At 47.7% G+C, this 21,695-nt stretch overlaps 1 protein-coding gene across 2 annotated transcripts in view; it reads right to left on the bottom strand.

Moving 5' to 3' along the window:
* Positions 1 to 21,695, bottom strand: part of ALK (ALK receptor tyrosine kinase) — a 654,920-nt gene that overhangs the window by 103,391 nt on the left and 529,834 nt on the right. For both annotated transcript variants that reach the window (XM_008517365.2, XM_070572938.1), the window contains exons 7-8: positions 15,222 to 15,353; positions 13,309 to 13,409 (exon numbers count right to left, since the gene is read on the bottom strand). In XM_008517365.2, coding sequence (XP_008515587.1) covers positions 13,309 to 13,409; positions 15,222 to 15,353 — 233 coding nt within the window. The remainder of the gene's footprint in view (positions 1 to 13,308; positions 13,410 to 15,221; positions 15,354 to 21,695) is intronic.

Raw genomic sequence — 21,695 nt, 5'->3', positions numbered from 1 at the left:
GCGGTTTTTAACCCGGGCTGCAAATTAGAATCACCTGGGGGGCTGTCAAGACTATCCATGTCTGGGCTTCACCCCAGAGATCTGACTTAATTGGGCTTGGGTAGGTCCTAGGCATCAGCAGTTTTTCAGATCTCTCCAGGTGATTCTTAAGTACAGCCTAGGTTGTAACTGGGGAGATGAGGCTACTTAGAGCAGGAAGTAGCCTGGCTTTCTCAGTGAGGGGTCCATTTTCATCTTGGACTTTGAGTAAGAGGCAATTCTTCATAACTAAAAAATGGCTCAAAATGTGCCCACCATCACCAAGGTGTAGAAGGATTGTTTTTCCTGGAGGAGGGAGGACATGGCCTTCAGCACAAGGCCTTCATGTGGCTGCCACATCACTCCTGGGCAAAGACTGAGAATGACCCTGGGAGTGAGAGATCCCTGGGCTGAGGGTGAGCGGGGATGACCTGAGGATGCAAATAGGGCCAGAACTATCCTCTTGGATTGACCGGGAGAGGTTGTCACTAATTTCTTAACTGGAAGAACTGGAGGACTGATGTCAATTCTTACTGAATATCCTTTATTAATTACTTGAATCTAAGTATACAGAGCAACTATATTTGGTTCCTAGAGCAGATCACAGGTTCAAGTCCCTCTCAAAGACTTCCATGTTCCTTACGCAGTCCTAGATAGAAGACTCCTTTGTTATTGTTCTATATAGATACCCATGCCAGGTCCAGCTCAATCTTGACAGTTAAGGTTCAGGTGCCCAGAGAGGGCAAAAAACATTCTTTGAATTTGATGTTAGTAAGACCAATTTCTATCCGGGTGGCCTATAGAATTAAGTAATTTGCTAGTTGACTATTTATTGAATACTAGAGAGCTGCACTAGCATTTGTACATATGCTGTCTCATTTTATACCCACAACATTCCTTCCTGTAGGATCATACCCATTTATCATTTTGACGAAGACTACCCCTGAGCTAACATCTGTCACAAATCCTTCTCTTTTTGCTGAGCAAGATTGTCCCTGAGCTACCATCCGTGCCCATCCTCCTCTATTTTATATGTGGGACGCCTGCCACAGCATGGCTTGATAAGCAGTGCCATGTCCGCACCTGGGATCTGAAACGCCGAACCCCGGGCCACTGAAGCAGAGTGCATGAACCTAACCACTACGTCACCAGACCAGCCCTGTCATACCCCTTTTTAAGATGTGGAATCTGAGGCTTAGAGAGGTTGAGCAAGTCACCCATGGTCATTAAGCCCATATGCTGCAGACCTGGATTCCACACTAGTTTCTGTGCTCTTTCTACCATATCTATAGTGCTGTATACCTGTAATATATCATGGTAATACTTAAATCTTTTGGGGTGTATTGTGAAGGTTTTCTAGATCCTTGTTGCTTAAAGTGTGGTCTGAGGACCAGCAGTGTCAGCATGACCTGGGAGCTTATTAGAAATGCAGAGTCTCAGGCCCCACCCTAAACCTACTGAATCAGAGTTTATATTTTAACGAGATCTTACCACAGAAATATCTTCACATTAAGGGAATAAGGGAAATAGTGGATTTTAAACAACTTACAACCTTTGTCTCTGCCAGACAATTAATAGTTACAAGTATATGTACGCATGTATCGATATCTATATCTCTCTCTACATAAAATGCATTCGCACAAATATGGGAAAACTCGTACAAATCCAAAATAATATTTATAGGAAATAACACTTGCTGGATCTTGTAACAATAACCGTTTTGATCCTTCTAGCCACATCCTAATAGATACAGGTTATAAATGACAGCCTTTAACTAATAAACTCTTTTATATGCAGACAGCAAATGAGACAATTGAAAAGAGACAACGCCAGAAGCACACCACCAGCAATTATAGCTACTGGCTCTGGCCAGCCCTTTCACGAGGGCCTTTATTTCCTCCCTCTTGGTGGGGCCCGATAGGCTTTCCAATTATGTGCTACCAGTGTTTGTCATTTTATTAATTAAAGTCCTGTATGTAAAGCAGGAGCAGCATTGTGGCTAGGCCTAACACTATTATTTCTCTCATGGCCCTTTCCTCCTTCAGAGGTAATTACTGCAATTTTACGTCTAGAATATGCCCCGTGTTTGCTATGCATACCTCGTGGCAACTTCATAACAATCTTTTGAACCCATTAAAAAAAATCAGCATGGAATTTAGGCTGAAGTTGGACAAAAGAGACTCAATGGTATCAAATAATGTTCATTCTGCATGCAGTGCCACCTAAGGTAGGAAATACTATGAGAGGGAATGATTATCTTTCTTTGAATTTCTGAAGGGCTGCATGGATACCAGCAGTAGAGACAAAACCAAGGATGGACACTCTAGTGTGCATTTCACTTCAACAGAAGGAAGTTCTTTTTAACAGACAGATATGCTCAAAGATGAGCTTGTTTCGGGGTGTGGGTGCTCCCTGGATATTCCCCATGCTGGAGGTTGTCCAGCAGCGACAGGATAACCAGGATTGGGGTTGTTGTCAGGGGCACCTGAGCTTTAAATGGAGGTTAAGTCTCCTTCCCAACCAAGACACCATAGGGCTGTGATTCTGGGTGTGAACTCATAATTTTAAGAGTTTCTTGGTTTCAATATGGTCTCATTAAGTTTAACTGAGAGTATTGACTCACTGCAAAGCCCTGTGTTTTTGTACACCATCTCCTAATTCACCTGGAAAAAATAAACACCAATTCTCTAGCTATAAATAGCCTAATGAACATCAACCCAACACAGCAAGAAGCAGGCCAGATGCAGACTTCTGATAAGAAGCAAGTAAAATATGCTGGCAAATTCTTGCAATTATGGAGGCTTAAGAAATGCTGGATTTCTGGCCATGTAGGAAACTTGAAAGACTGAGATTTTTGAGAATTTTATATATGAGGATTACATATAAAAATAATAACCATAGGATCCCTGGCTGGTGAGGTTGTGGAGTTACAGGTATTTTTTCTTCTTTGGTCTTTTCTACATTTTTTACAATGAACATCTATTACCTTTGATAACTAGAACAAAAAAAAAAAAAGAAGTTTAGAGTATGTAGCTATTAGAAGCATGTTTATGAAGAATAATATTGATACAGGAAAATATAATATTAAATAAGGAAAGAGGACACAAAATGCTTATATGGTATGATACCAAATTTGTATAAACTATCTATCACTCTGCTCAAATCTACATTTATCTGTCTGGAAGGAAATGGACCCACATGGTAATAGGAGTTATCTTTGCGGGGGGTAAGACTACGGGCAATTTCAATTTTCTTCTTCACACTTTCTTTTATTTTCCTAATATTCTACAATGAACATAGAGACTTTTGTAATCAGAAAAAACAATAAATGCTGTATTAGAAAAGGCAGCGAGGGGGATTCTGATGTCGTTGGAAAGTGGGAAAAGAGAGTGTTGTGCTTTTACTCACTTCAGGGAGGATCAGGTTCTCTAGCCTGAACCTTTGAGAGAAAGACCGAGGGAAGGTGGAAGCCTCTGGGGAATGAGGCGGGATCATGCTGTGGAGAGAGCAAGGGCTTTGAAATCAGAAAGAGAGGGGCTGTCTTTCCTTAGGACACACTATCTCAGGGCCTCACTCTTCATCTGCAGAATGGGGCTCATCGTACTCTCCAAATAGAGTTACTGGGGGACTTTAATAAGATTATGTGAGCCCCGTGCTCAGCTTACCAAACACATCCGATCAATGTTAGTTCCTTCCTCCTGTACTGGAAAGAGCGGGCAGGGGACACCATATCAGAGATAAACAGCTCACACAAACAAGAATAGGACAGGGTGAAGGCTGTATTAAAAATTTCAGTCCAGTGTTTTATCTTCCAGGTTCTCCAGAGAATTGTCTTTCCAGTCTTATGGGAAGACAAGGCTGACATTTTCTTTTGAGTTACATTATAATGGGGTGATCTTGAGCACACAATCTCCTCTGTGCCTCAGTTTCTCTGTGTGTGATGGGGACACTGCTGAGAAATAGCTTTGTAATCCTCTGGCTGGGGAACAGGATCAACTCTTTGCAGTGAAACTCCTACAACCTTCACAGAAACCATCGGAAAAAGAATGGACTCCGGGCACACGAGTGTCTACAGGGCCCATAGCCACCCAGGCAGTAATTATTCTCCGACAGCTGGGGAGAGTCTGTGCTTTCAACAGGGTGTCCTCCCATATATGAGCCGCCCAAACGTGTTATAGTGATCACCACCAGTGGGAGCCACGGGGGTCCATGATTAACATGTGGATTTTGAACGTGACCCAAATCTCTGCCAAGCGCCCAGTAGGGTTTTATTCACACCCCTGAGCTTTGACAGTAAATCTTCATATGCCTCAGTTTCATCATGTAATGGCAGAGGTATTAATTTTGAATGGCTCAAAGGTATTAAATTAATTATGTCTGACTGTAATTACAATTGCTGTTGATTACTTTAGCCCATTAGCATGTGTCCGGGCAGCATCAACTACATCACAGTAAGTGGTGACAGAATGCGAGATGCCAGGGGCTTCTCAGCTCTAGGTACTGAGGTAAAAATTATTTTGGCTCAGAAATCTCAGTAGGGTTGTGTTCATTGGATCCTTGAGAATCAATGAGAAATCTCCTTGTTAGCTCTTATCCTGGACCAGGGTTATGCTTACAATTAAGGGGCTGCCCAACTAATTAATTAATTATTGATTAAGCGGGTTCATTGGGCATGTCCTCCTGGACATTAATGCTAGGCACCATGCAAAACAGTGCTTCCGTCCTGCCCACATGTTGCTGATTGAGAGGAGAAGCAAGAGCACACCCAGTGTCTGAAATTACATTGGCAGTGACATCTTTATGCCTGTGCAAAGAAGAGGGATAATAACAATGTGTTGTCATTCATAAAATCTTGTAGAGATTACAAAGAGTTTTTGTATTTTCATCTGATCCTTGAAACAGCCTCACGTAGCAAGTAAAACAGGTGTTTTTATCCCGGTTATGGAGAGTGACTTGCTTGAGTTCTTATGGCTCATAAGTGGCAGAGTTGGGATTCAAACTTGGGTGACCTAAGTCAGCTCTAGTGACCCTAGAGTGTTTGCAGCTTTGGCTGTGGAGTTGGACAGACCTAGTTTGAGTCCTGGCTCTGCCCCTCACTAGCAGGATGACCTTGGGCATGTCACTTGAGCTCTCTGAGTCCCAGGTTCTGCATCGGTAAGTGGGGGTAACAATTCCTCACAAGCCTGTTTTGGTAACGAGATCGTGGATGTGAACTGCTTAGCAGAGTGCCAGCTACACAGAAGGGATTTGGTATTTTAAAAATACTCTCTTAGTTGGCTTTACAATTACAAAGGGTCCCTTCCCTCAGCCCCAGACTAAGGGAAGGTTTCTTGCTCCCAGGAGTGCGGAGTTAGGGTGTTTGAGGGCTCTAGTTAGGAATCTTGGCTTGCTTTTTAACGCAATGCAGCTGAGCACTCTATAAGTAACTTGGAGACCAGGACCTGTAGTACTGAAAATAAGTTTTCTTAACTTTTCTGTTGAATAAATTCCCTAAAGAGATCCCAGATTCCTGCAGTCTGTCTCCGGCAAGGCTGGCCACATGGTGGGTTTGAAATGAGTACTTGCTGGCTCACCGCCTAACTGAGGCCCACTGTACTCTTCCCTCCCTCACCTCTCCTGCCAGGCCAGGCATCTGCATGCCTGCTCAGCCAAGTTTCATCCTGCCTCTCTGGTCCCTACCCGGCAGCTGCCCACCCTTCACATCCTAGGGTGCCACCCCTGACTCCCCTGAGGGAGTGGCTGAGTAGCTACCTATTAAGTCAGGAGACCAGGATTTGAATCCTGGTTTCTACATGCCTTAACTTGTGACCTTGGGGCATCTCCTAGCCCTCTGAGGCTCTTTCTTCCTCTGCAGAACAGGAAAGATTTCATTTACCTCACAGGGTGACTGTGGGGAGGTGCATAGGCGCTGCAATCTTTGACATATGTATAGGGGATTCTAATTATGGTGACGTTATTATAGGTGTGCAGGATGGGCGTCATTAGGGACTGAAAGTGGGGCCCCAAATCTCTTACTCATCCAGTGGGTCTTTGGAAAAGGCACTTGGAAATGCCTCAGGAACCACTTCCAGCCTCCTCCTCCTTCCCCTCCCATGTGAAGTAGCACATGCTTAGGCCCCAGGCAAAGGCTTTCTGAGATTACTGTCTCCATCACCGGGGTGTTAGTGGCTGCCGGAGCTAAGGCCCTCTTGGGGCTTCAGATACAAGCCTCAGAGTCAGAGTGACTCACAGGGTGGGGAGGGCAGCCATAGTTGAGGCTGGCTTTAGGGGTGACCAAGGCAGGGCAAATACTCTTCAAAATGCATCATCTAGGGGCCTAATGATGACCACGGGGGATGGAGTGAGATCACACAAGCTGGGGAAGATTTGGGTTTCAGAGAAAGGCAGTGAGGGCTGGAGCTCTTCTCTGGGCTTCTTAAACTAGGGTGCCTACTCCTAGATCCTCCTGGGGGTACCCAAAGCCACAGGGTAAATGGGGTGTATCTTCCTGGAACATTAGCCACTCAAAATTAAGTCAAGTCATCCCTTGGTATCTGCAGGGTGATTGGTTCTAGGACTGCCTGAGGTTACCAAAATGTGCAGAAGCTCAAGCCCCTCACATAAAACGGCCCAGTACAGGGAATACGGTCGGCCCTCAGAATCTGCAGTTGGCCGTCAGTATCTGTGGATTCAACCAACCGTGGATTGAAATTTCGTGGATATAGAGGGATGACGGTAATAAGTTGTGTTTTTGTATTCAAACAAACACGGATGTTAGGGAATAAAATACATAATTGGCATTCATTTTAAAGTTACAAAAAGGGCTTTTAAAAGAAAAGTCAGGCTTGTGATGTTCTGCTGTGGGTCATTTCGCCAGACTCCACCCGCCTCAGTTCCCTTCATCTGGCCTTCCTCTCCTTTCTCCGGTCGTCCCCTCATTTACTGCCACTGTTCCATTCACAGGAGTTCTCCTGAAGAGATGCTTTCGTGTCTTAAGGACACTCCGCTGCACCGCTGGCCAGCTGCGCGTGATCGCAGGCTCCCCCGAGCCTTACTCTCCCCATTTATAAAAGGGTGACAATATCATTTCTTTAGGTGTCTGCTGCTGGGACACAAGTGGGAATGGAAGAGGAGCTGGTGGGGATGGGAGGGCCATGACAGGGGCCCATCTGCTGCTGGTAGAGCATTAGCTTTCTCAGACCCCAGTCATTGAGCTGGGCAGTATTGCCCATCCCCCTACTGCTGGGTCATCCAGGGCAGAGCAGAGGCCAAATTTCCAGATTCAGGATGCTTGGATAGGGCAGGCTCCATTAGCCTTTGATCCTGGAATCATCACAAAAGTCAGATAATAATAGTAACAGTGGCAGTAGATCATTATGTCTTCCTGGGCAGAGAGTGGACAACCCAGCTGGATGTCACACAGTTAGCCTGGGGTCCTGCTCCTGGTTCTTAGAAGGTCCCCAAAGCAGGAAGAGGGGCGGTGCAGAGGACAGAGTGTGAAAACAACCTCTGGAAAGTCTAGCTGGATTTACTCCTAATTCAGGCATGCACTGAAGCCTGGAGTTATTGAAGGTGAGCTGGACTACCTTGAGAGTCAGTGAGCATTCTGTCACTGCAGTGGATGCCATGGCATTCAATGAGATAGGGTTAGATGTCCTGTCCTGAAATATCTGAGCAAAGGTGCTCAGGCTTTTGGCGGGGAGCTAGGGATGATGGGACCCTGGAATCCTCCCTAGCTTGGCACTCGCCCCTAACTATTTATAAGAGGGTTTCTACAGCCACTCAAGGTGTTTGTGCAGCATTGCTTGGTCATACTAGGGCAGAGGCTCCCAGGTGGACCCTGGTAGGGACTGCTTGTTCTTCTACTGGTCAGAGGTTGGCTGTGACACAGGGGAGAAAGGGTGAGTAGGGAGAGAGGAAGGGTGCAGTTTCCTTCTCCACAGATGGGCACATGTTCTACACAGAAGGTGGACTGGATCCAGGAAACAACAACCCTATTCAGGATCAAGGCCACGAGGCCTCTTGAAATAGCATTTCCTGCCTGATTTGCTGAAATAAGTGAGAGCACTGGGAGCTTAGAATAAGGTTCACACAAGGCACAAATAACATTTGAGTCCGTAGGTGAGGAGCACTGTCCCCTCAGCTGCTCAGGAATTAGACCCAGTGACTAGTCCTGGCCTGAGGAGAGACTAAGTGGGCAACTGGTCTGTTACAAAATGGGGCGGTATTTCTTTCCTGCCTCCTGAGATGAAGAATCTGAGGTGGGGTGAGGTGGGGGCTCTGGGTTAGGTGAGAGCAATGTCAGGACTCAGGGATGCTTTTGTGGCCCACATCGACTCCCCTGAAGCTGAGGAGGTACCCTCTGTTGTGTCGCCTGTGTCAGCTCCCCCCACCCCGCTAGCAGGGGCAGGCCAGTGTGATAGAAAGAGCATGAGGCTCGGAGTCATAAGGTCTAAGTTTGATCTTGATTTTATGTTTAGTGGTTGTGCATTTCTGCGACATTTCTTTCCTGCTCTGCCCAGATGGGCTGCTCCCATCCCCTGGGCAGCCCAGCATGCTCCTCGACCTGCCCCCCTATCCCATCGTGGGCACGGAAGCCTATGACATGTAGGATCTGCTCCCTAAAGTGAGCTGAATAGAAGATTCTAGCTCTACCGCCTTGGCCCCCCCTTATCAAGGGTTTGGTGGCGGCTGATAAAGCAAGAACTTTCTGCTTTTGTTTTCTCCTCTACCTCAAGCCATCCTGTAATAATTACTATTACTCTTATCCTCCTTTTCTTAAGAAATTTTGCCACTGAGTGTAATAAACTGTTAAAACACAGCAGTCATAAAAGTTCCTCCTTCTTTCTTATCTTGAAAGCCCTATTTGTCTGCCCACAGGGAGGGAGCGGGGCCAGCTGGAATAAGCCCCATCAACGCAGCCATGACTCTTACCTATTTTGCTTCTGAGTGATACTGAGATGCTGGAGAACCCCCCACCCGCCTAATCCCCAGGAAAGGATGGGCCCTTTGTCCAGGAACCACACCAGCACCCTGACAAGCTGTAACAAAATCAACCAGAGAACAATTTGCTGGAAAACTCCCTGGCCTCCAGTCTCCGGGGCCTGCCACCTTGGGGCTCCTTCTCAGTGGGGCTTTGAGCAGGGCTTAAGGGATGGCAGAGGACAAGTCCAGATGCTAAGCTGATCTCCCACGTCCCTCTGGGCCATATTTGCTGGTTTTAATGATGCCGAGGGGAGGTCTCCTTCCAGGCAGGCCAGATAGCCCCCTCCGACACAGAGGAGCCCTGCTGGTCACATTCTGCCCGGATTTCCGCAGCCCCCAGCAGCTAATCTAAGCCGACCCTTTCATACCTACAGGGCTGGCGTCAGAGGCAGCAAGGCAACCTCTGAGGCTGTGTTCCAGGATCCCAGTGTGGTTGTATATCTGTGTCTTTGTACACACGTCTGGGGAGAGGACAGAGGTGGCTGCAGCTCCAGCAAGGTCAGAAAACCAGCAGCTGGGAAGTGACCTGCCCTAGGGTGTCACCACCAATGAAGTGGGTCACATCCCACTTCCTGGGTCCCTTCCATGCACCTCATAGAAGGAAAACTGCTTCTACGCTTTGGAGTGGGAAAGAAAATGAGAGAAGCCCACTTTTTCCCCCGAGGCCTTGTTCTGTCCTGAGAACATGGTTTAAATTATTCTAGTCACAGGCAGGCTATTCAAATAAAATAGAATTTCAAACCACACGGGGCTTGTTGAGACATTCAGGCTTCTGGATGTGTGAAAGGCAGGGGGAGGGGCGGAGACGGCCCCAGCCACTCGCCCCTGCTCTTTATCACCAGCAGCTGCAATGCTAGACACATCCGAGTGTGTCTCCCAGCCGAGGCAGCCGCGAGCAGAGCAGGTCTGACAGCAAGTGAACACATGAAAGCCACCGCGAGGCTCCCCTCCCCGGTGGCAACTGTAATTATTTGAACTGGAGCTCAGCAAAATAAGAATAAAAATAAAATAAAATCTGAATATATTGTAGTGGCTTCCCCGGTTTCCCACAGAGAATAGCTTGTAGGGAGGAGGGGGCATTAACTAAACCCCACAACACCCGCTCTGGTTTGTGGCTGGGCCAGGCAGAGGTCTTTAAATATTCATGCCCCATATGCAACTGTGCAGAGCGATGGAAGAGGCAGTGCCTGCACTGCGGCCAGCCAGGGAGAGGCAGCTGGTCTTTGGTGGAAGCAGGAGCCTAGAGGGAGGAGGCTGAGGTTAGCATACTTCTGTAATGCCCTGGAAGCTGACTGGCGCAAAGGCTCACCCTGGCCATGTCTCCATTGTCACTGGGCATTTGACCTGGCTCCATGTGGGCTCTGAGGGTGCTCTCCCAGTCCTTTCTGTCTCCTCTGCCTCTTCTCCCACCCCGTCAGTTCTAACCTCTTCTCTTACTCATCTTTCTAAAAGTAAGTTACATCACACTATTTGGGACCACAGGTAATGGAGGAAAGCTCTCAGCATGGGCTCAGAATGAATTTCGGTCACAATTGGCAAGTACACCTATGGCTAATTACTCTCAAGTTACATTCTGTATCCAAATCATGGAGGATGGAGTTTAAAATGCAGATTCCCTGGGCCCCACTCAGTAATGTCATCCAGGATATCTGGGGTGGGGCCCAAGAACCTGCATTTGTTACATTTTCCAAGCGACTGCAACTGGAGAAGCACAGACCTACTAGTTAGGTTGTAGCTAAATTTTCAAGGAAATGCATCAAAGGTGACACCAGTTCCCCTATGGGAATCCACTATGGGAATCGTCAGATAAACTGACGATTGTAGGGTTTCTTGAGGAACCATTTTGAGATATTCTGCAATTATTTCAACTTCCTAGAGGTCCCATGGACCAGGACTGGTCTGGGTGTAGAGAAGACACTCGGTGGTGGGTGTTAGCCCTGGAGCTCAGCTTGGCCAGCCACCAGTCCCTACGGGCCTGACCCTCATCAGAGACCTTTACCCACGGTTCTGTCTAGTGTCCACCTTCCTGCACTTGGGCGTCTTTAAGGTTGGTGGGGTTTGAAGGCCCTAAGTTAACCTCACACAGTCTCACATAGCAACACAACATCCATTTCCCTGTCACCGACGCTCAGCCAACCTGGGAGAAGGAAATCAACTTCCTGCCTTCTGCATTTAGGATCTCAATGAAATAAATGGCTGGCTTACAAACCTGGAAATGCATATTTCTATTTTGGTTGTTTATTTTTCTGATGGAAACATTTCCCCCAACACTGGGAATTCAAAGACCCATCGGCATTAGATGAATGGTCTGAAAACCTGAATGTGAAATTGCTGTGAGCTGAGAGTGGAACGGACTCACTGCCTTTCCTTCATCACTCCTGCCGAGCCAAGTTCTGGAAAAGGGCAGGAAATAGCAGAAATAGCCCAGAGCAAATTGCACTGGAGGAAAAATAAAACAGGCCAGTAAAGCACAACACCTTTGTAAGCTATTGATCAACCCAAAGGTTATTAGAGAAATGATGAAGTATTAGAAAAATATCATTTTTACCTTGACATTTCTTTTCCTGAAATTAGGCTCATATTAAATCCAGTGAAGAGTAAATTTAAAGATCAAATGCTTTTAAGGATCCCCCCCCAACCCCCAAACCTCTCAGCTGGGCCAACCCTCTCTCCTCATTTAGATTTTCGTTGAGAAGCCTTCCTTTCTAGGTGCCTGCTCTGAGGCACCTGAGAAATATCAGCGATGACTGTGCAATTCCACCATCTGCATCAGACAGCGTGGTTTCTCAAATACAATTTAATGTAATGAATCTATTTATTTGTGCCCTGACTTCTTCCAAAAAGGATTTAAGGTGGCTCACAGAGATACATAAAATCCATTCAGATAAACTAGAAGAGGGTCAGAAAGACGGGGCCAATGTTGAGTTAGAAAATGGAACCAGGAGTGAGGCTGCTACAAACGGCACATCTTGAACCCTGATTTGCTTACCAAAAGGGGAGACTCAGATTTAATTTGGCCATTCTTCTGATTAAAAAAAATTCATTGATACATCTTTTCCATTCTTATTTACATCTGTGAGTTTTTACTCACAAAGAGCCTGAAGGGCTTGAATTGGCCTGCGCCCCTTAGCAGGGAAAGCCTGTTTCTGCACCTTTGCTGGTCAAAGCCCCCCTCCCGGGGTTTCTACCAGGCAGCGAAGGGGAAGCGAATCCAGTCAGTTTCATACTGTCCACAACATGAAAGAAAAGAAATTGCTCAGAGGGCAGATAGCTATCCTTAAAACGAAGCCAGAAAGGAATTTCTCCTGTGAGTTTCCAGAAAGAGAGGACTGGCCAGATCTAACCTATGTGTTGGCTTTCTACTACTTGCAAGATGTTGATGCAGTGCCATGGGGAGATGCAAAGCAGCACAGGCGTGGCCCAGCCCTCTGAGAGTGCAGAGTCTGAGTTTTGGCTGGTCCTCATATCCTCCCTTCTGCTTTCGTATGTTGATACAGGGTGCCAGGCACTGCTGGCTAACTACAGTAGTGCCTACTCCGTGCCAGACGCTGTGATAAGCCCTTTACACATATTAACCTGTTTAATCCTCACCTCCTTGGGGTAGGAATTCTTATTGTCTCCACTTTCCAGGGGGGGAAATTGAGGTCCTGAGAGGTTATTAACTGCCCAAACAAATTGTATAGCCAATCAGTGGGGGAACCTGGCCTGGACTTGGGTAGTTGATTCCAGAGTCCACGAGCTTAATCACTGGGCCATGTTGGGGTTTAAGCACATTTCTCACTCCCTAGAGACTATGACCTTAGGCTAAGAAACATAGCAGCAGTCCCTCAGTCCTCACACTAAAGAGGAACAGCTAGAGCAACCATTTGGGTAAGCAGCTTTGGAGATATCTCACCGAATGCCGTGGATGGCTTAGTGAAATTTATGCAAATCAAAATGTGACGTTCTTTAAAATTTAAAATGTATTACAAGAGCTTGATATTTTAAGAAGGATTCTGTGGAAAGTCTCTTGTAAATCACTATTACCTTCCCCTGTTACGCCTTGAAACTATTTTCTGGGTTTGCTTAAATCTAGCTCCTATTGCAAATAGTTCAGTGTGGCTGAGTCTGAGTGTTTAAGGTGAGATTCTCTGTAGGTGGGATGGTACCATGTTGGTGGGTACTCTGCCTGGAAGACAGCAAAGATGGCCCTCCTGTCCCCCCTCCAGGAGAACAAGCAGCCCGACCATCCAGGGTACTTTGCTCAGAAGGTTGGGTCCATCTGAAAGTGCCCAAGGTGAGTGGTGGGAGGAGAAGTCAGAGAACTAGAGGAACAAGGGGACTTGCCTCACATGGAGAACTCTTCATGGGTGCAGGAAACGTAGCACTGGTCACCGTAGCACTTTCAGAAGTGGGGACGTCCGTGGTGCTGAGCAACAGGGCGTGGCCTGGGGCAAGAGAGGAAGAGTCAAAAATGCACCCCCATCATGCACTGCAGGAACCCAGGATGCAGGGTTAATGGACTCTGTACCGTTCTTCTCTAGCCTAGGAACATCTTTGAGGATGCTGGATTCTGCTGCCTACTGTGGATAAGACCGCCTACTAGCCACTGTCAATAAAACTTGGCTCACGCAAAGGTCTCATTTCAAATGGCCTGGGATATCCCAGCACCATATGTCTGGGCTGTGGCATCCTTGATCTCCCAAGGTCACCAGCTTTAGCCTGTAGCCCAGGAGCAGCCTGAAGCACACTGGGCTTCAGACATCAACCAGTGGCCATCTCCTGGGTGTGTGGAGGCCCTCGGCCCCTCTGGCAGTTGAGCAGGGGCAGTGGGAGGATGTGTTCTGGCGTGAGGAGGGCAGGAGGTACCAGTTTGAACTGGGGGTGGGGGTGGGGCATGGCTGAGGAGCCTGAAGCACACTGGCTACCCCTCCCCATTTCCAGTCATGCCAGCTCTTTGCTCTCCGGTGTTCTCTACCACCTTCACTCTTTTCTACTCTTTCCACATTTCACGGCTAGCTTTGAGCTCTGCTTCTCTTCTCTGCTCCTACTGACAAGGTGCTGAGGATGATGCAGTGGCGGGGGTGGGGGAGGGTGGAGAGAGGGTTAGGGGGAGGCTGGGAGGAGAAGCAGGAGCCCTGGGGCTTCCACATCTGGTGAGGGCCTGCAGAACTCTCCTGTGGCTGCATAACTCAGGCTTCTTTCTAATGGGGCTGAAAGCCAACGCACTCAGATGCAGCTGGTTCTGAGGACCAGGGACGGAATTACGCTGCTCTGGGATCCTCAGTGGTCGATCTGGATTTTGTCCTCACTCACACTTTTATTAGTATTATTATTAATTCTTAAAAGAATCCATAGGATGTGTGATCTTTGCTTGAAAAGAGAGGGATTTTGGTATGAGGGTCTCTAGCCCCACAAAAAGCAGGCAAATGCAGGGAAGGGAAGGGGAGAGAGACCCTCTAGCTCCATCCTGCAGGAAGGGGGGCCCCAGGGCCTGCCCAGACCTAGGCATCCGGCACAGCCCAAGGCCGGGTACATGGCTGGATGGTCTGGCCTCTCCAGCAGCCTGACTCTCAGAGCTGTGCTGGCCTCACAGACCCCTCTAACCCCAGGCCAGGGCCTTTGTTTCAAGGTGAGGAGTCAGCTCAGCCTGGTGAGTGGCCATTTTCTGGGTGTGTGGAGGCCCTCGGCCCCTCTGGCAGTGGGGCAGGGGTAGTGGGAGGATGGGCTCTGGCGTGAGCAGGGCAGGAGTTGCCTGCTTGAGCTGGGGGTGGGGGTGGGGCATGGCTGAGGAGCCTGGGCTGTATGGAATGGCCCAGGTGTGGGGCAAGGTTCCCAGGCACAGCCCTGGGGCCAATGACAGCAGGTCTCCCTGTGTCTCAGTCTCCCCAGTCATAAAGAGGGCTACATTTTCCTTACCTCTTCATGAATTATGTGCCAGACATAGAGTAGGTTCCCAGCAAACACTTGCTGAGTGAATGGATTATTATTATTGTTTCTGTTTTTCTTATCTTGCAGCTAATCCTTCATCAAAGTTCTCATTTTAAGGGACAAAAGGTGACATCTACCTTGGCCTGATTCAATCATTCTAAAACCCAGGCAGGACAGAAGAGGGAATTGTATGTGAGCACCCCAGGGCAAGCTCTGGGCAGCCTCCTGGGCTTGCCTTGCAGGGTGAGGGGAGGTGCAGCTGCCCTGGGGTGGAGCCCTAACTCTCTATCCAGGTGCGCACCAGCGGGAAGGGAAGAGAGTGGCAGTACCTTGGTGGTCCGGGAACCAGGCATCCTTTAGGGTCCTGACCTGCCATCGGGGCCTGTGGGGCGAGACTGCACCTTGGGTCCAGCCACAGAAGCCATCCTCGAAGTTGCAGTAAAAACCAGCAGGCAGTTTACCTGCAGGGAGAAGACAGGGGCACGGTCATTTCCAGGACTGCTAAAGGCAAATAGGCCAACGTCAAGTAAAATTAGCCAGGCGTGACCAAATTACTGTTATTAGGAACAGCTCTCCAGCCAGACCCTTGATGTCTAATGAAACTGATCATAATGAAGAGAAGCCTCAATCTCTAACTTGTGTATGTGCTGGTTTATGATTTTCTGATCTTTAGAAAATAAAACAGTAGTAACTCCACAGAATCCGTATAGTTGACCCATTTTATATACGACAAAGCAGAGGCTCAGAGATGTTAAGCAACCTGACCAAAGTCATACAGCCAACAGGTAACCTAGCTGGGACTTGAACCTGGATCTTCTAGCTTCTAAATTATGTGCTCTTTATGCTGATCCACCATGAAAGTGACCCTGGGAGAAGCCAACATGTAACTCACTAGAATACATTTCTAACGGTCGACACATTGACAAGAATGTGGTGGTGCCAGTGGTAGTGTTGGCCTGGAGTTGTTTTGGGTCCCTCAAATCACCCCTGTTTGCTCCCCTTTATTTTCCAACCCCCTTGCAGTTAAGGGAAGCCACATGAGTAGTTCTGGCCAATGAAATGTGAGTGGAGGTGACGTGCGTCTCCCCTGGATGGAGACTGAAAAGCCCTCGTGTAGTTCTCAGTCTCTCTTCCCCTGCTGAAGGGGCCAAGGGGAGTTCTCATTTCAGGGGGTGCTGCTGTATGATGGTGGAGGCCCTGCCAGCCTGAGTCGCTGAGAGACCCTGTGGAGCAGAGGCCCCTCCCACCCCAACTTTCGGTGGAAAGGTACTGTAAATGTTTTGTTAAGCCCTTGAAATTTTAGGACGGCTTATTAGGGCAGCATAACCCAGCCTATCCTGACCAACCATCCCAGTCCCTGAGGCCTCTTTATATCATCTGTTGGCTCAGCATAAAGGGCTCTGTTATCCTTTTCTCTACATTAGATTGACCTCAGGTCCCACTGAAAAGGCCACAGTCAGCTTTAAGGACCATATATTTCCCAACTTCCCCCAGAAGGAGGAGGGAAGGAGAAGAGGGTTGGGGAGAGCTCGCATCCCCAGCTTACTCTGAGAAGGGCTGCTGGGAAGGCGCAGCCTCTCCAGGCTATTGTGATGGCACCCACAGCCCCGGCCAGCCTGTAGAGAGCCGCAGGGCCACATCTCTGCTGGGGGAAAGGCGTTCTCCAGCTGGACCCACCGCTCTCCATGTCCTTCCTCTGTCTCAGGCTTCTTGGCAGCAGCAGGCTGACAAAGAGGGCCCTAATGCTTCCTGGCTGTGACAGCACCTTAGTGAATTATTACTCATTTCCCCCTGATTCTCTGTGCATTTCACACAGAGGCAGAATTATAAATTAAAACCAGCTGTCACTGACTTTGAGCATCTCTTCCCATTTATACCCCCCTGAAGAAATCATTTTCCCCCCAAGCCCTGCACGTTCCTCTGATTAAAAATCCAAAAGCTAAGATCTTTCTGTTTTATTTTTTATGCCCCCCTGAAGGGATCCCACATCCACTTCTTTTGCAAAAACTAACTGGAAGCTGGAAGTGACCTTCCACGAAGTGTCCTTCACGAGCGTGCTTTAAACCGGGGACCCCGATGGAAGGTTCCAGCAGGTGATGGACTCCTGGTTGAAGGAGAGGGCAGGGCTGAGCTGAGGCCTGCATGGCACATCACCCCTTCCTTTTCCTTTCCTTTTAGGGGGTGGAGGCAGAGAACCTAGCCTGACTTATGGGTGTTGGTACCTCAGCAGCAGGGAATCAAGACGCCTGGGCTCTAGTCCTAGCCTCACCGCTTTCTGCTGTGTGATCTTGGGCAAGTCACTTGTTTCCTCAGAGCCTCAGCTCCCTCATCTGTAAAATGGGGTAATGTTAGTGTCTGTTTCACAGGGCTGTTTTGAGGAGAAAATAAGAGAGAGCATGGAACACGTTGTAAACAGACAGAGTTGAGTAAACACAGAGCAGTGGTGGCATTGTTAATTATCATTCACATCTGGGGCAGGGGAATTCATCAGGGGATGGCCTGAAACAGCCAACACTGCCCTAGGTGCAGAGACAGGTCCCTCTGCTGCCTCTCTGGAAATGCCTGCAGTAGCTCTGCCTATGCCTTCCACCGGGACAGGAAGGAGGAAAGCCATTGGCATTTTCCACCTTCTGGAAGCCCATCGTTGTCCTAGCTTGGCATAGGATCCAGGGTGAGCTGAGTTTAGAAGCCCCTTTCTTTTTGGCTGGTTGAATAAAGGGAGAGGAGGTAGGCAACATAGTTAGGTCAACTGACAATTCATGTGACAACTAAAACCTTTGCAGCGGGAGGGGCTTGCTGAGAGGATTTCCACTATTGTAAGCACATCAGTGCTCAGCAAAAAGCCAGTCAGTCCTGAGGAAGCTGGTGGGGTAAGTGCTAGAACAAAGACTCTTGGTGGATCAGGCCAGATTTGGGAAATTGCTGCTAGGATCAATTGTTGAGCACGTTGGTACACAGAGTTGGGTCTAATGTCAACTCCTTTGATCATCACCTTCTCCGTGCTTGGTACATGGTAGGACCTCAATACTTATTTTCTGAATGAAATGGGAGTGGGTTCAGTCCTCTAACCCCTTGCCACTCAAAATGTGGTCCAGGAACCAACTACATCCGCATCACCTGTGAAACTGTTAGAAGTGCACACTCTTGGGTCCTTCATCCTGCTACCACCTATTGAGTCAGAATCTACATTTTTAAAGCTCTCCAGGTGATTCTTATGTACCTTAACATCTGATAAGCACGGCTCTAACCAACTCTCTTCTTGGGCTGCAGCCAGTTATTTCATTGGCTGGATGGCCAAATCGGGCTGTGTGTGGGTCAATCAATCCCGCAACATTTGGCAATTATGACACCTGATTCCACTCTAAGAGAGACAAATTGGTAGAGTCATGGAAATGTGACCTCGGCAGCAGCCGCTGGAGCTGCCAAGTATAAACTCCAGGCCAAATGACACTACTTCTTTTCCTTCCTGTGTGACAACTCTGTTAACATTTTTGATAAATATGTGTTATACATTTCCTTGAAAATATAGAGTCAAGGGAGAAAATGCTAGAAAAAATACATCAAAATATTATGGTTATCTCTGAATGTCTGAGAGGAAGGATTATGGGCAATAGTTATTTTCTCCTGAGTACTTTTCTAGATTTCCCAAGTATTTTACAACTAACATGTTTTATTTTACAATAAACTTTTAAAAAACTGTTTCTGCCTGGCAGGAAGAGTATCCTCACCAAACCAATGAGATTATTGAGTTCAGGGAGGGGAAGCGAGCTGCCCACAATACCCAGTGAGTCAATGACCCATCCGGGGGATGAAGTGGAGACACCTGACCCTTTCCTGGGGACCTGCATGCCCCTGAAGCTGTTGCTCAACACACAGGGAATCTTAAAGCCACCCTTCGATGGGTTACATCAACCTGGGATGTCTCAGCGAGATTGGCAGTGCTTAACTGGAAATGCAGTGTGGCTGCGTCAGAGAGGGAGGGAGGATGGTGTGTGCTGTGTGGGTTTGGGAGGATGGGTTGTGCATGGACACATTCAGGACTGGATGGAGAAGGGCAAGGGCACTGTCACTTCCATTTCAGGCCACCCACTTGCCCCGGCCAGAAACATTGCTCCAGGTTGAGTCTGATAATCTCAGTGAAGTTCCAGAGAGTGTGGGGAATTCCCTCTGGGGCAGGTGTGGGGAGTTGAGGCTTGGAGTTGACATGATACATCCTACTCTTTCCCACCATGCCAGGGCTTGGTTGACTATCCTGGCCCAAGATTAGTGACCCTCACTGGGGTTCCTTAGAAGACTGGATATCCCAAACAGGGCTTGGGGTGACTGCCTGCTCAGAGAAAACATTCTACCAGGTTCCAGACTAGTTGGGAAGGACCAGGTGAGGTCAAGAGCATTGTCCTAAATGCATCATGGTCATCAACACATCATCAACACATCAGTGGGTATCATCTTCCAACTCATAGATGAGGAAACTCAGGCCCAGAGGGTGGAGACAAATAATCTGCTTCCGAAACCCCCACCCAAGAAAGGTGGTGGCAGAGCCCTGGCTCTTCCCTGACTTTTCCTGGCTCCTTCTCCCTGGGTAGATATATAGCTAGGGTTGTGCCTGGCACAACCAACCACTGGAAACTCATAAAACAAATGAGTCTGGCCTGCAGTTGTTCAGAGCGTGGGCTTTGGAGTCAGACTGAGTCTGAATCACTGCTCAGCCACTGGCTAGCAGTTCGACCATGGATTTCAGGTTCCTCATCTCTACAATGGGTCTAAGAGCATCACCTAGGACAGCTGTGAGGATGAAGTAAGTTAATACAGGAACAGGGTTTGCAGCAGCTCCTGCCACACAGTAAATGCTCAATAAATGTTAGCCAGTATTATTATCATTGTTGTTGTTCTTCTCTTCTTGGGGATGATTTCCAGAATCAACATCAGTCACTGTGACAGGGAAAACAGCAAAAATGCCAGAGAGAAATGGGCACACAAATATGGAAAAGTGTGTTTGCTAAGAGTACTGCCAAGATCAGAAGGACAAGATCAGAATAACTCTCCTTCTGAATTGAACTTCTCTTCCCAGCAACTGATTTGTGTTCAACACAGTGGGGTTATTTTCTCCAGTGTGGAGCTGTCATTCTGACAGTTAGTCCAAACAGCCTTTCAAGTGTGGCTGGAAAGGCCATGGGCCCCAGGTGCCTGCCCTCTGTGCCAGAGCCAGCCTGCCCTCAAGCTTGGAGTTGGCCCTGGAAACCTGTTAATGGCAAGCCCAGAGTGGTGGGAAAATGCCCTGAGCCCACAGTAATGGGCTGCATCCTGCAGGCTCAATGATCTAATCACGGCTCTGTTCCTGACATGCTGTGTGACCCTGAACAAGTCAATTACCTTCTCTGTGCTTTTATTTTCCCTATTGTAAATTAGGGCGTGGCCTGTCTGACCTGTGTCCCAGCTGGGAAGTGGGTATTAGAAAACTTTAAAAAGGCAAAAGCAAAATCACATAGCTCAGAGGCACTGCTGGAAATACGGCAGACACAAATAACTACAGAGACACACACAGGCCCCTGCCTGGGCAACATGTGCAGGCTGGATTCATTTTGGCCCAAGTGTACAGGAAGAGCTCTCTGAGAAAGGCCAGGAGCAAGACAGTGTGGGATAAGCACAGGGCTTACCTGCAGCTCCTTACTCACTTTTATCCAAACAACCACAATTCCCTCATTATCGGAAAACTTTCCTGGAAACTTTTGTATAAAAAGGAAGTTTTTCAAATTGACAAATGGATTTTTTTATTGCTTTATTTAAAAGAGAATGAATAAACACTTTTTCCCCCCAAGGGCTAATCTGTCCTCCAGATGACCTGGGGGACACTGTTAACTTGGTAGAATTATCTTGCAGGCCATGGGGTCTTGGGGCCAGTGTGTCTGTGGGATGAGGCACTTGCCCCCGTGTCTGGCCTCACGGCACCCCAGGCGCCTCTGCTGTTTCCTGGCCCAGTTGCAGCTCCCTCGTTTCACTCCCCGCCCCTGCGCTGGATTTTCAGCATCTTGAGGGCAGGTGCTGTGTTCTTCGTCTCTGCTCCAGGATCTAGCATGTTTTCTAGCTCACATTATATGTGTTCTGTAAGTGTGTGGTTTACCTGACAAAAATGTAAAACCTTTGAGTGTTTCCTCCTGGCCAGGCAGCTGCTGGAACATTGTCTTCAATGGTGGGAGCACTGGGCTAGGAGTCTGACTCTGCCCCTATCCACCAGGGAGACCTCAGCAATTTGTTTTCCTCCACAGAGGCCGAGTTTCCCTCCTCACTTACCCATTTTAATCAACAAAGAGTCAGTGAGCACTACACTGTGCCAGGAATCATTTGAGATATTGACTGGGGGAAGATATTGATGTGAGGAAGAGTACCAGACCCAGTCTGTCCACAGAGAGGGAGAGACACATGGAAACCATCTCCATAAAATGTAATGGATGCACACCCCCTAGGATGGCTAAAGTAAAAAGACAAATAATAATAAGTATTGATGAGAATGTGGAGCAAGTGGAATCCTTATCCATTACTGGTGGGGATGTAAGATGTACAGTCACTTTGGAAAACAGTTTGGAAGTTCCGCAAAATGTTAAATTTAGAGTTAGCGTATGATCCAGCAATTCTACTCCTAAGTATATACTCAAGAGAAATGAAAACATATGTCCACACAAAAACTTGTACACAAATGTTCACAGCAGCATTATTCATAATAGCCAAAAAGTGGAAACAACTCAAATGCCCATCAATCGATGAATGGATAAACAAAATATGTTATATCCATACAAAGAAATATG

Source organism: Equus przewalskii, chromosome 14 (genome assembly GCF_037783145.1).
Source record: "Equus przewalskii isolate Varuska chromosome 14, EquPr2, whole genome shotgun sequence".
Taxonomy (NCBI): Eukaryota; Metazoa; Chordata; class Mammalia; order Perissodactyla; family Equidae; genus Equus; species Equus przewalskii.
This window is presented reverse-complemented; position numbering and strand designations above follow the sequence as displayed.